The sequence below is a fragment of the Apium graveolens genome, chromosome 4 (assembly GCF_009905375.1).
Source record: "Apium graveolens cultivar Ventura chromosome 4, ASM990537v1, whole genome shotgun sequence".
NCBI lineage: Eukaryota > Viridiplantae > Streptophyta > Magnoliopsida > Apiales > Apiaceae > Apium > Apium graveolens.
Genome location: NC_133650.1, coordinates 270717031 through 270731928, shown reverse-complemented (window position 1 = coordinate 270731928; position 14898 = coordinate 270717031). Strand labels below are relative to the sequence as shown.

At 43.8% G+C, this 14898-nt stretch overlaps 1 protein-coding gene across 1 annotated transcript; it reads right to left on the bottom strand.

The window, feature by feature from the left end:
• Positions 1-8921: 8921 nt before the first annotated feature.
• LOC141719640 (uncharacterized) lies at positions 8922-9779 on the bottom strand. Its single transcript, XM_074522015.1, has one exon. It carries the CDS (start codon positions 9777-9779, stop codon positions 8922-8924), a length of 858 nt encoding a protein of 285 aa, XP_074378116.1.
• Between the last annotated feature and the right edge of the window lie 5119 nt (positions 9780-14898).

Genomic DNA, 14898 nt, shown 5'->3' with positions numbered 1-14898 from the left:
GGGCGTTATGTCCCTTCTGTTGTCCAACGTTCGGGAAGAAAGATGGGCCTTGGCCCGAGGCTCTTCGTGGGCCTTCGGCTTACGAGCTTGGTGGACCTTCGGCTCAATAGCTCAATCTTTCATTGGGCCTTCGTTCTGTGGGCCTTATTGGGCCTATAGCCAACATGTCCCTGTCCTTCGGCTGGGCCTTCGGGCGGGCCGATGGACATTAGTTCTAGCCCATATTGGGGCGAAGAAACCCTAGGGTGACTGCTTCAGTTTTGCGTCGATCTTTGTTCGTACACGTGGCAAGCTTATGGGAACTTGTGGTGCATTAAAGTGACAGGTGTTGGTACGTCGTTTCAATGCCCAATCTCAGCCATTGAATCTCAATTGTTTCAATCTGGGACGTCCATTTTAAAAACCCCCAGACGTCGCCTTTATGAATTCATTTTGGGCGCCTATATAAGATCCATTTGTGCATTTCTTTTTCTTTTTAACACTTCCAGTTTCTCAACAAACGTTGTCGAGTTCTCTAATCACGGGCAACAACAACTCAACTTTTTCAGATTACCCCATCTCAATCCAGGAGCATTTTCAAATCAGTAAGTCCCCTTTCTTTTCTCAGTGTTCCTTACATTTTCATGCAAGTTTTTGAGTTTTATGATTTTTACATGCAAGTCCAGTAGTAATTTTCCTAGGCTTTTAACTGTGTTTTGTTGTTGTGTTTTGGGGTCTTTTGGTTTATGGGGCATTCATGGGTAGGTAATAGGAGTTTTCTTGGTTTTGTTAGTTTTAGGGGTGCCCCATGGGTTTAAAGATGGCATGCGAGGCGTTTTTTAGCCAAGAACTCTCTTCGGGGGTTTTTTGGCTTAAGAACATCCTTCGGGAGATGACCCAGGGTGCAGATGTGCGGATTGGAGTTAAAAGAAGGCATGCAAAGGGTTTCTGGGGGCAAGAACTTCCTTCGGGAAACTTGGCTTTTCGGAACATCCTTCGGGAGCCGACTCCAAATTCTTATTCTGTTCGCTCGGTTCTAGGACATGTACTCGACCATTTATCCTTTTCATTTCTTTTATTTTGTCCCGAGTACATGGACTAATGTCTCTCTGATTTCGAATACAGGGACATGGACCGAGCGAATCGCCCTCCAGAGACTTGGGACCCAAGGTCAGGTAGCTTGGCGGGAACATCTTCCATTCGCCCGGAGAGAACGGGTCGGGATATCTTCGGTTCCGCGGCGAATTATCCGGCGGCGAACAACCGGTCGGAGCTGTCGAAGGAGAGAATAATTCAGATGTATTTTGATTTCTTTGTCCCTCGGAACTTCTTCTGGCTATACGCCCCCAAGGAGAACAAACGGATTTACGATACCCCCGGAGTGCCGGAGGGGTACGGCGGCTGCGTTGTCGGGATTTCGGAGGCGGCATTCAAGTGCGGCTTCCGAGTGCCGAAGCTGAAGATATTGAAGCATCTCTTTAAGTAAATGGGGATCGCTCTGGGGCAGATGGACCCCAACGGGTTTATCCACATTAACTGCTTCCAGAATAGGTGCTTTCACGCATGAGTCACTCCTACTCCGAGGCTATTATGGTGGTATTATGACTTCCGAAGGAACCAGAAGAGCCCGGGCTTTTACACTATCACTTGTCAGGATGGCCGGGCGGAGTGGACATCCACTAACTCCAGCAACAAGAATACCCACACTCACTAGTGCTTCGTGAGTGGGCGGAGGCTGGCCCCAATGTCCATCTAGCGGGATGTAAATCCTTCGCTGCTCCTCGCGTCGAGTCTAACAGAGAGGGAGAAGGAGGACTACGTGGCCCTGGTAGATGTCCGTGTGAGCAAGCTGGGTCCCGAAGAATTTCGGAACAGAGACTGGCTGTTAAGTTTGTGGGGTGGGGGTAACAAACTTCTCCTTCGTCTATCATAGTTTTTCTTTTATTATTTGTGTTGTAGTTTTCTTTCTTTCATTCATATTTTTCTTTATTCTATCTTCTTTGTTGGTCTGACGTATTTTTCCTTGTTTTTCGGTGTCTTTCAGAGAGGCCCTGATTGAAAGGAAAAAGGCCAGGGCGGCCGAGAAGAGGGCTGCGGCACTGGCGGCGAAGAAGAAGGCTGCTGAAGGAAGAGCCACGCCGAATCCCTCCGAGGAGACGGAGGAGAGGCCCGAGGCTGAGAGGGTCTCGTCGCTTCACCAAGCCCCAGCAGCTTCCGGAGGGGACGAGGAGGATGAGCTGGAGGTTGTGAGGGAGGGGAATCCCTCTAAGAGGACGCGTAGCCGGGAGGGGATCGTTCAGTCCTATCTCCCCGGATGGGGTGTGCTGACGTCCGACCATACTGTCTACCCGGCGAGGCAGTCTACAAAGAGGTGGCTTCGGATTTGTGCCACGACCTCCAGCTCCATGCCGATCTTCCGACCTTTGCTGCGGCTTCTCCGACCGAGGCTTGTACTGAGCTTCTGTCCTTTTTGTCCCTAGTACGTATTTGTTTTAGTTCGTCTTTTTCCCTTCAATGTATTGCTCTTCTTTCATTTGACATTTTGTCTTGTGTATTTTTTGCAGGATGCTCCTTGGACTGCGGCCATGGAGGACAAAGTGCGGGACATGGAGACGGATGGCCGAGGTGCAGGAGCTGGAAAAGAGGGCCACGGCGGCTGAGGAGGAACTCGGGAGGGTGAAAACCCAGAACAAGGTATTGGACGGTCAGGCCATCGCACTGAAGGGAGACTGGACCAGGCTGGAGGAGGCCCTCGAGAAGGAGAATCAGAGGATCTCTCACCAGAACGTCCAACTGAAGAAGTCCCGCAAGGAGCTTCGGAAGAAGCAGAAACAACTGGACTTGACGGAAGAGCGCTGCTTCCAGTTTGGCGCTGATTATGTTTTGGAGAAGGTTCACGGCCTTAACTAGGATTATAAGCAGTTGTTGGATGACAACCTGGAGGATCCTATCGGCCGGCTAGCAGTTGAAGCCCCTCCTGTCTTCTCCGGCGAAGACGAAGAGCTCTCGAACGAAGACCCTCGGGCCTAAGCTCCCAGCACTGAGGTGCTTGATATGACTGAAGATGATCTTGTTGCGAAGTTTGTCGTTGGTATTTCTATGGTCATACCCAACTCTTGCAGTGGCTTCCTTCATTCATCTTCTTGAATATCATTTTTTGTAATTGATACTCCTGCCTTCGAGATTTTGTAATTTAACTAGCCTTCAGGCTTTTATATTTTAATGCATCTTTCATCTTTTATCAGTATTGTTTCTGTCTTTTATTTTAGCTGCGTATTCGGCTGTCATTCGCCTTAGAAATTTTAATAAAATGAATTGTATCTTTGGCTTTATCGTTTGCCTTAACAATTGTAATAAAATGAATCTTAATCAAATCTTCGGCTTTATTCATTCGCCTTAGCAATTTTAATAAAATGAATTGTATCTTCGGCTTTATCGTTTGCCTTAACAATTACAATAAAATGAATCTTAATCGTATCTTCGGCTTTATTCATTCGCCTTAGCAATTTTAATAAAACGAATTATATCTTCGGCTTTATCATTTTCCTTAACAATTGCAATAAAATGAATCTTAATCGCATCTTCATCTTTATTCATTCACCTTAGTGACTTTAATACCTTACTACCTCTTACGGCCCTGAGTGTTAAAGGCCGAAGGTGGCTTCGGGCTGTTAAGACTTTTAAAAGCTTTTGGTGGGCGAAGGAAGTGCTGGTCTTCTTTGGGATTGCCCCTAGATCAGAGCTTCGTGGCCCTTCGTTATTATTTTTAAACAATAAGGGAAGGGCGAAGGAGAGGGTCTTATCTCAGGGTCGCCCCTAAAGACTCTTCCTTCATCCTGATCATGGATCTATCGCAAGTTAAATAATAGTGGGGGAGAGAAGAATGTTTAATTTTAGTGGGATTGCCCCTAAATTCTTATTCATTCAATCATTCTTCATTCGTAAATAGAATAAATATGTTGGCCGAAGGGTTTATCTTCTTTTGGATCGCCCCTAGATAATACTTCGTCGGCCAAGCATTTGGTATTTAATAAAGAAATTTGACAAAGTGCAGTTTCATTTATGATTAAACTTCTTACACTTTTCATATATAGAACTCAAAGTACAAATTGACTTTAAAAGGAAATTTCTTACTGATAAAACTTTTGAAGGTGATTGGCGTGCCAGGTGTTTTTAATTGCTTCGCCTGTTAATGTTTCAAGCTTGTATCTTCCTGGGCGAACGACCTCACTCACCTTATAACGCCCTTCCTAGTTAGGCTAAAGCTTTCCTTGTTTGGTGGGCATAGAAGCAGCCAGCTCCCTTAGGACTAGGTCCCCTACTCCGAACGACCTCTTCTTAATGTTGGAGTCATAATGCTGGGCTCCCTGTAGCAAGTATTTCATGTTCCTTTGGTGGGCAACTTCTCTTTCTTCCTTCAATAAGTCCACGTTCGCCCTTAATCCAAAGCTGTTAGTTTCCATATTATAGACCTCAGTTCAGTATGATTCCAATCCCACTTCGACCGGAACTAGGGCTTCGGTCCCATAGGCCATTCTGAAGGGAGTTTCCCCTATTGAAGTCCTAGGGGTCATTTGGTAGGCCCACAAGATCCAAGGGAGTTCTTCTGACCATCTTTCTTTAGCCTCGCCCAACCTCTTCTTGATTCCTCGAAAGATTACTTTGTTTGCTGCTTCGATTTCCCCATTCCATCGCTTCAAAAGTCGACAAGAAGGGTCTTCCAAATATGGCATTGTATGGGCTCTCAATCCATACCACATAGAATTTCACCGGCTTTTCAACAGTATATGACAACTTGCCCAGGAGGATAGGAAGCGTGATGGTTCCCTCAAATTGTATGGGGTGCCCTCCGATGGCATAAATAGGAGCCTCATTGCAGGGTTCCAACTGTTTTCCAACCAAATTCATCTTGTAGTAGGTTTTGTGGAACAGTATGTTGGCCAAACTTTCGGTATCCACCATCACCTTCCATATTTTATTCTGCCCAATGATAGGGTTAATAATTAGGGGGTCTTCGTGTGGGCGAATGAGGTCCTCGTAGTCCTCAGTGCTAAAGTTCATGGGCATGTGGGACTTCGCCTGACCGAACTGAAAGAGATTGTATACCTGTCGGGCGTACTTTTTCTTGGCTGTCTTGCTATCCTTATCTAGGATGCTGCCCCCATATATAGTTTTTACTTCGCCCCTGATCTTATCCCTTCATTCCGGCTCTTCAGCTTCTATCTCTTCCTCCTGGTTTTCCTTCCGCCCCAGTCTGTCTCTCAGATCTCAAGCGAACTGATCAAGTTCGCCGTCTTTGATCATTCGCTCAATTAGTCTTTTGAGGTGATAGCACTCGTCAGTATTGTGCCCTTTATCCCTGAGGTAGTCGCAGTATTTATCGGGGTTCTTCTTATGGTTTGGGACCTTCATTTTTGTCGGCCGCACGAACCCAAGCTTGCCCTTAATTTTATGGAGAATCTTTGAGATTGGCGCATTCAAAGGGGTGAATACGACCGAATCTCTATCTCGTCATTATTCGGCCCCGCGATCCGTCTCTTTTCTTCCTTCTTTCCTACCATCCCTTCGGTCAGAGCCTGATCTTGAGCCTTCGTATTTGTCAGCTTGCTTTGATCGGTCATCCCTTCGGGTGTCCTTATACCCCCCAATACTTTCCATTTTTCGGCGAATGTTCTCACCCCTCACATATATATCATTCAGGGGTCTAGGGGAAAAATCATAAAGAGATGAGCAAAGCTTTTTACCTTTTTAGGGGTCCATCCCTGCCATCAAGAAGCTCATTGCTTTGACCTTGTCCAGATTAGTAAACATTCCAGTTTCCTTCTTAAACCGAGCGAGATAATCCCCCAACTCTTCAATCACTCTCTGTCTACAGTGGACCAGGTCTTCAGTGTCCTTCACTTTTCGGCACAGGTGCGAGTAGTACTTCAAAAACTTCCTCTTTAGTTGCTCGTAAGATCCAATGGACCTAGGCTTAAGGGATTTGTACTATATCGAAGCGGACCCCTTCAGATAGGTCTTGAACATTTTGCACAGCATGATATTATTATGACCCATCCAAATCATTAGCAACTCATACTTTTTGCAGTGGTCCTCGGGATCTTCCTTCCCGCTGAACTCACTCATCTTAGGGAATTGCCTTTCTTCGCCCGGAGGGGGTCGATACCGTTCAATTTTCTGGGTCATGACCGGTTCTCTGTCGCCCCTCCTATCACCGAACAAGGCCTTTTCTAGGAGACTGAGCCTGGGCTGCGGCCATGGAGGACAAAGTGCGGGACATGGAGACTCGGATGACCGAGGTGAAGGAGCTGGAAAAGAGGGCCACGACGGCCGAGGAGGAACTCGGGAGGGTGAAAACCCAGAATGAGGTGTTGGACGGTCAGGCCATCGCGTTGAAGGGAGACAGGACCAGGCTGGAGGAGGCCCTCGAGAAGGAGAATCAGAGGATCTCTCACCGGAACATCCAGCTGAAGAAGTCCCGCAAGGAGCTTCGGAAGAAGCAGAAACAGCTGGACCTGACGGAAGAGCGCTGCTTTCAGTTCGGCGCTGATTATGTTTTGGAGAAGGTTCATGGCCTTAACTAGGATTATAAGCAGCTGTTGGACGACAACCTGGAGTATCCTATCGGCCGGCTAGCAGTTGAAGCCCCTCCTGTCTCCTCCGGCGAAGACGAAGACCTCTCAAACGAAGACCCCCAGGCCTAAGCTTCCAGCACTGAGGTGCTTGATATGACTGAAGATGATCTTGTTGCGAAGTTTATCGTTGGTATTTCCATGGTCATACCCAACTCTTGCAGTGGCTTTCTTCATTCATCTTCTTGTAATATCATTTTTTGTAATTGATACTCCTGCCTTTGAGCTTTTATAATTTAACTAGCCTTCAGGCTTTTATATTTTAATGCATCTTTCATCTTTTATCAGCATTATTTCTGTCTTTTATTTTAGCTGCGTATTCGGTTGTCATTCGCCTTAGAAATTTTAATAAAATGAATTATATCTTTGGCTTTATCGTTTGCCTTAACAATTGTAATAAAATGAATCTTAATCAAATCTTCGGCTTTATTCATTCGCCTTAGCAATTTTAATAAAATGAATTATATCTTCGGCTTTATCATTTGCCTTAACAATTACAATAAAATGAATCTTAATCGTATCTTCGGTTTTATTCATTCGCCTTAGCAATTTTAATAAAACGAATTGTATCTTCGGCTTTATCGTTTGCCTTAACAATTGCAATAAAATGAATCTTAATCGCATCTTCATCTTTATTCATTCGCCTTAGCGACTTTAATACCTTACTACCTTTTACGGCCCCGAGTGTTAAAGGCCGAATGTGGCTTCGGGCTGTTAAGACTTTTAAAAGCTTCTGGTGGGCGAAGGAAGGGCTGGTCTTCTTTGCGATTGCCCCCAGACCAGAGCTTCGTCGCCCTTCGTTATTATTTTTAAACAATAAGGGAAGGACGAAGGAGAGGGTCTTATCTTAGGGTCGCCCCTAAAGACTCTTCCTTCATCCTGATCATGGATCTATCGCAAGTTAAATAATAGTGGGGGAGCAAAGAATGTTTAATTTTAGTGGGATTGCCCCTAGATTCTTATTCATTCATTCATTCTTCGTTCGTAAATAGAATAAATATGTTGGCCGAAGGGTTTATCTTCTTTTGGATCGCCCCTAGATAATACTTCGTCGGCCAAGCATTTGGTATTTAATAAAGAAATTTGACAAAGTGCAGTTTCATTTATGATTAAACTTCTTACACTTTTCATATATAGAACTCAAAGTACAAATTGACTTTAAAAGGAAATTTCTTACTGATAAAACTTTCCAAGATGACTCGCGTGCCAGGTGTTTTTAATTGCTTCGCCTGTTAATGTTTCAAGCTTGTATGTTCCTGGGCGAACGACATCACTCACCTTATAAGGCCCTTCCCAGTTAGGCTAAAGCTTTCCTTGTTTGGTGGGCATAGAAGCAGCCAGCTCCCTTAGGACTAGGTCCCCTACTCCAAACGACCTCTTCTTAATGTTGGAGTCATAATGCTGGGCTCCCTGTAGCAAGTATTTCATGTTCCTTTGGTGGGCAACTTCTCTTTCTTCCTTCAATAAGTCCACGTTCGCCCTTAGTCCAAAGCTGTTAGTTTCCATATTATAGACCTCAGTTCAGTATGATTCCAATCCCACTTCGACTGGAACTAGGGCTTCGGTCCCATAGGCCATTCTGAAGGGAGTTTCCCCTATTGAAGTCCTAGGGGTCGTTCGGTAGCCCACAAGATCCAAGGGAGTTCTTCTGACCATCTTTCTTTAGCCTCGCCCAGCCTCTTCTTGATTCCTCGAAAGATCACTTTGTTTGCTGCTTCGATTGCCACATTCCACCGCTTCAAAAGTCGACAAGAAGGGTCTTCCGAATATGGCATTGTATGGGCTCTAAATCCATACCACATAGAATTTCACCGGCTTTTCAACAGTATATGGCAACTTGCCCAGGAGGATAGGAAGCGTGATGGTTCCCTCAAATTGTATGGGGTGCCCTCCGATGGCATAAAGAGGAGCCTCATTGCAGGGTTCCAACTGTTTTCCAGCCAAATTCATCTTGTAGTAGGTTTTGTGGAACAGTATGTTGGCCGAACTTTCGGTATCCACCATCACCTTCCATATTTTATTCTGCCCAATGATAGGGTTAATAATTAGGGGGTCTTCGTGTGGGCGAATGACGTCCTCGTAGTCCTCAGTGCTAAAGGTCATGGGCATGTTGGGCTTCGCCTGACCGAACTGAAAGAGATTGTATACCTGTCGGGCGTACTTTTTCTTGGCTGTCTTGCTATCCTTATCTAGGATGCTGCCCCCATATATAGTTTTTACTTCGCCCCTGATCCTATCCCTTCATTCCGGCTCTTCAGCTTCTATCTCTTCCTCCTGGTTTTCCTTCGGCCCCAGTCTGTCTCTCAGATCTCAAGCGAACTGATCAAGTTCGCCATCTTTGATCATACGCTCAATTAGTCTTTTGAGGTGATAGCACTCGTCGGTATTGTGCCCTTTATCCTTGAGGTAGTCGCAGTATTTATCGGGGTTCTTCTTATGGTTTGGGACCTTCATTTTTGTCGGCCGTACGAACCCAGGCTTGCCCTTAATTTTATGGAGAATCTTTGAGATTGGCGCATTCAAAGGGGTGAATACGGCCGAATCTCTATCTCGTCGTTGTTCGGCCCCGCGATCCGTCTCTTTTCTTCCTTCTTTCCTACCATCCCTTCGGTCAGAGCCTGATCTTGAGCCTTCGTATTTGTCAGCTTGCTTTGATCGGTCATCCCTTCGGGTGTCCTTATACCCCCCAATACTTTCCATTTTTCGGCGAATGTTCTCGCCCCTCACATATATATCATTCAGGGGTCTAGGGGAAAAATCGTAAAGAGATGAGCAAAGCTTTTTACCTTTATAGGGGTCCATCCCTGCCATCAAGAAGCTCATTGCTTTGACCTTGTCCAGATTAGTAAACATTCCAGCTTCCTTCTTAAACCGAGCGAGATAATCCCCCAACTCTTCATTCACTCTCTGTCTGCAGTGGACCAGGGCTTCAATGTCCTTCACTTTTCGGCACAGGTGCGAGTAGTACTTCAAAAACTTCCTCTTTAGTTGCTTGTAAGATCCAATGGACCTAGGCTTAAGGGATTTGTACCACATCGAAGCGGACCCCTTCAGATAGGTCTTGAACATTTTGCACAGCATGATATCATTATGACCCATCCTAATCATTAGCAACTCATACTTTTCGCAGTGGTCCTCAGGATCTTCCTTCCCGCTGAACTCACTCATCTTAGGGAATTGCCTTTCTTCGCCCGGAGGGGGTCGATACTGTTCAATTTTCTGGGTTGTGAACGGTTCTCAGTCGCCCCTCATATCACGGAATAAGGCCTTTTCTAGGAGACTGAGCCTGAGGCGAAATCCGTCGGGCTCCTCGTCCGAGTCAGATGAGAAGGGTTGCTTCATCCTCTTCTTTCGGGGATGAGAATCAGAGTCAGACTCATCCTCTTTGTCATGGGCCCTTCGATCTCTCCTATCCTTATTCATTCTTCCCTGCTCGTCGGCCTGCAATGCTTCACTTAGGGTCTTTTCTTGCAGTTCAATTTCTTCTCTTTGAAGCTGCAGGGCCTTCAGTCATAGTGCATCAGCCTCTCTTCACTTAGCGTGGGCTTCTGCATCCCTTTCTACTTGGTCACTTTTGGCCTTGCCCTTCTCCGCGGCCTTTTCCGCCCGGATCTTTAGGAGCAAGGCTTCTTCTTCAGGAGTTAATGTGATGACTCCATCTCCTTCCACTAGGGTGGATGGTTTCCCTTTATCGATAAAACCAGGTGGCAGTGAATACTCATGAATTATTTCTATCATGCTCTCATTATCTCGGCTTGTAACTCTCGTAGGTCCCACAGACGGCGCCAAATGTTACGCCCAGATTCCTTCGGATGGATGAACAGGCTTCGGCCTCCGTGAAGGTAGCTTCTGCTTAGACCTGAAAGTGAAGAGAATGCGAGGGTTTGTACCCCCGATTCACCTCCGGTGTGAGAATAAGAATCTGGTTGTAAAGTGGGTAGAAAATACAAGAAAAACATAGTGTTTTAGAGAGAATGTCTGTTTGTTTTGTCTTACTTTCCAAGTGGTTTTATACCCATTCTAGGTCATGAATGCTCATCCGTTACTTATCATTAAGGAGGGAGTGAAAATGGGGCGTTATGTCCCTTCTGTTGTCCAACGTTCGGGAATAAAGATGGGCCTTGGCCCGAGGCTCTTCGTGGGCCTTCGGCTTACGGGCTTGGTGGACCTTCGGCCCAATAGCTTGATCTTTCGTTGGGCCTTTGTTCTGTGGGCTTATTGGGCCTATAGCCAACAGGTAGTCAGATTCATTCTTTATATTTGATCAGCAAAATGTTTGAACTTGGAGGTGATCTGTACTTGAGATGGTATAATCTCATCCATTTTCTCCTTCACCAGCTTCCTTATCTTGTCTTCTAACCAGTCAGCTTGAGTTCTAGAGCTTTACCAAATAGGTGAAAAGCCTTGAGTTGAGCTTTGTAGACCTCAGTGACTGCATCATAGACATCCTATGGAGTCAAGACCTTGGCATTGCTTCCAAGAATAGTGACATATTCATCCCTAAACCTAGCCAAGACTTGATCCATCTCCAATACAAAGTCTTGAGATAGCCATGCATCCACATTCCCATCTTGTTATGCATCATTCACTATCTTCTCTTTCTGTTTTTCAACATCTTCATTGTATATGAGCATAATGGCTTGATAGTCTTGATTGCTCATGTCTGAAGTGAGTAGATGCTGTGAGATGTTTGCTAATCCAGAAATCTTCTCAACAAGAAGATCATCCACAAATGAAGGTTGAGAGTCAGATGTTTGCAGCCATTGAGAGAGAAGGTGTTGTTGTTGAGGTTGTGAGGTTGAGGGTTGATTAGAACCACCTGTGACAGAAGTCTCATTTTTACTCACAGATTGCTCTGTGGTAATGACAAGTTGTTGTTCCTCACATGTAGTGGGAACCTCCAATTGAATTGCAGGGGATTTTACTAGGTTACCGTCACATGAATGTGATAATTCTGCCTCTCCCATAGCAGGGTCATTGGCAATAGTACTCCCAGCATTAAGTGTTAATGCAATTTCTTCTAGGGATTTGAGAGGAGTTGTTCCTATAAGAGGAAATTCCAATTGAATTGGAGATGATTTAGATAGCTCCCCCTCAGGAGTACTAACCACAAACCTAACAGCCTGTGAAGGCAGATTTGCACATGAAGGTGCATTTGAGACATCCATGGGGTCTTTAGTAAAACCTGATAAATCCCACATGGTTTTAATGGTGTCATTAAGGTCTATGTTAGTCCCTTAATAATATGACAAGAATTACAGAAGGGGGGTTGAATGGAATTCTTGAACCTTTTTCTTGAAATAAAATGTTCTAACTCAAATATAAATATAAGTGTATTGATTAGCACAATGCGGGATAAAACTTAAGTGAGTCAAAACACAAGTAATTAAAAACAAGAGTCTTTAAAAACTTTCTGGTGGATTTGAATAATTTCACCAGATATATATATTATATATCGAGAGAACCCTGTGTGCAAAAATGCTCACAACTGCTTACAAATATTGAACTGCTGAGAATACAGAGAAATGCTAAGAGTTCTGCTTACAAATGTTTCTCTTGTTGTCTTTCAGATTAATGTTTCTATTTGCTACTTCTTGGTTTATATATCACCAAGATTACAAAGTAATAAGACAAGATAATAAAAACAGAAAACTATCTAATCTATTACAATGCTACTTCATTACTCTATTCTAGCATATTCGAATATCTTCATAATAGCATGGAAATGGCAATGCTTCTTTGTTCTCGAAAACCCAGTTGAATAGGCTACCACATTCCATTTGCATCCACTCGACACATGTGACTGTGTTGTCACTGTTAACTGATGTTTGAATTCTTCATCCATCGGGTTCATGATCATCCGTCGAGATTGATCATCCGTCGAGATATTGATCATCCGTCGGGTTGTCTATTTGATCATCCGTCGACTTCATTGTAGGTTATCCATCGGGTAGCAAACTGGCACTTGACTTCATTTCACTTATGCAGAATTACAAGACATTATCTATGTACAATTAATCAACCTATTCTACATATCTAGTTAAAGTCAACATGACTTGAATACTACTTACAGAATCTACACAATGGTGAACGCAGAAATATGCTACAGACTTATTGTTATATAAGCTACTCACTCGATGGATAATAAGACATCATCCGTCGGGCCTATAATGAGTCATCCGTCGGGACTATAAATCTTATCCGTCGAGTGCTACATTATTTTATAAAGTAAAATCTACTAAGGTGTTTTGCTCAAGTAATCATCAAGTACACAACATATACACAATAATCTCCCCCAATTTATGTCTACTGGAATTGTAGCCATAAATTAAGAGATACTTGATGATAACAAAACACCCTAAACATACAGCTTTAAAGAGAAGTAGATAATACTGAAAAGTGCTTCAATTAACAAAATGTACAAAGTTTTGCTCACAGTCTTTTTCAAGATGCTCCTCTAGCCTGAGCATATTTATCTAATTTCTTGAAGGTCTGGATCTTCTTCCAAGCTTTCCGTTATTTTCATCAATCTGATTTTGAAGCTGCCTGTGGAATTCCAGTTCATCAGATTCTGAGAGATTTAGCTTTCCTTGCATTTCCAAGAGAGTCTCATTGCTGGAGATGCTCAATTGGTCTTCTAATCTGAAGAATCTTCTCACACCTTTGTCATCTATGAGCTCCATCAGCCAGTAGGGCCTTAGATGCACTCTTCTCCCTGTGTATGGGATGATTAAAGTCTTTGGGAGTGCATCTTTAGCTCTAACACTCCTTAGTTCTTCAATATTCTTCAATACTAGTCTTCTTACAGTGATATTGAACCCAAAGTTCTTCTTGAAGGATGAATAAACTTTAATCAGTACAGCTTGGCTCTCTTGAAGAATCCTGTGAAGTGGCCACTGAATCTCCTTTCCTCCTTTGTACTTGAACACTAACCTTTCAAGTAGGTTCCTCTATGCATCAATACCTCTTACTTCATCTAGTTCATCCAGATAGAGATTTAGATCAGAAAATTCTTTGATGTCACACAAGTACAGATAGTCTCCCCTATTGACTTTGGACTGAGCTTTGACTATAGATTTGGATTTGGGAGGTGACAACTTCACTTTCTTGACTGCTCTTGACTTTGTCCTTTTTGGCTTGCTAAGGATTGGTAGATTGAAGTCTAGAATTGGTATGTTCTCCCATTCTATTGGCTCATCCTTGGGCACAATAGGTTCACCATGAATATTTCTATAGGGATCCACCACCCTTATGTCTTCAAATACCACATAGGGTTTTGATGCTTGAGTTGTAGCTGGTGTGGATTCCTTAGGAAATTGATCTTCCAATTCCTTGTCAACAATATCCAGTTTCCTTTTAGTTCTTTTAGCCAATGCTTTCTTTCTTGGACATTTCTTCTATTCTTAAACTTGCTTCCTTGATTCAGTAGCTTCAGATGGTTGAGAGGGACTTTGTTGTGATGAATTTACAACATGTAGCTTGGCCAAGATAACAATCTGCTCTTTCTTCTGTTTAGCCTTTTTAGCATCTAGAGCAGCCTGCTTCTTTTCCTGCTTTAATCTAGCTTTTTCTTCTCTCTTTGCTTGAGCAAATTGAGGGTGTCCAGCCACCACACAAATTTCTTTCCCATTTCTAAAAATCTTAGCAATCCTCCTTTTAGAAGCTGAATCAGCTGGATCTTTATAGAAGGCAATTGATCTTGACAGAAGCTTCTTGTTATCAGGCTTGGGTGTCTCATACACAGTGTCCAAGGGGTTTTTCAAAGATGATTTTGAGTAGTTTGCCCTTGGTTTAAGAATCATTTCATCCTTTGGAGACTTGATGCAGGAAGATTATCCTCTTTCCAGATAGTTCATGCTCATCTCATTCACACTAATTTGCTTGACTTGAGAGTGATGGATGGCTGACTTAACTGGCTCCTTGACAAGTTCAAACTTCTTCTGTATCTCCTCATCAATCTTCTCCCAGTTGACCAAACTCAACTTTTCCTTCTCAACAACTTTCAAGTTGGCTGCTGCAGCTTGAATCAGATCTATACCATCTGTGACTGGTGGCTTTGAGATAGTAATTGAAGGCACAATTACTTTACTGATCTGTATCTGAAGCTTCTCCCCCTCACTTGGTCCTTTCTCCCCCTTTTTGTTATCATCAAGTTGAGTTGTGGAGGGGGTTTGAGTTGCCACCAGTTTTTGAAGTAGATCAGTCTGTTGGGCTTGATGGAGATGAATGGCAGTCAAAGATGCTTCCATAGTTGACACTCTGGTATCCAAGGATTCTATCTTGGTTG

What these genes read in the sequence shown, in the direction of transcription:
- LOC141719640 (XM_074522015.1), bottom strand. Translation starts at nt 9,779, where the DNA reads ATGAGTGAGTTCAGCGGGAAGGAAGATCCTGAGGACCACTGCGAAAAG.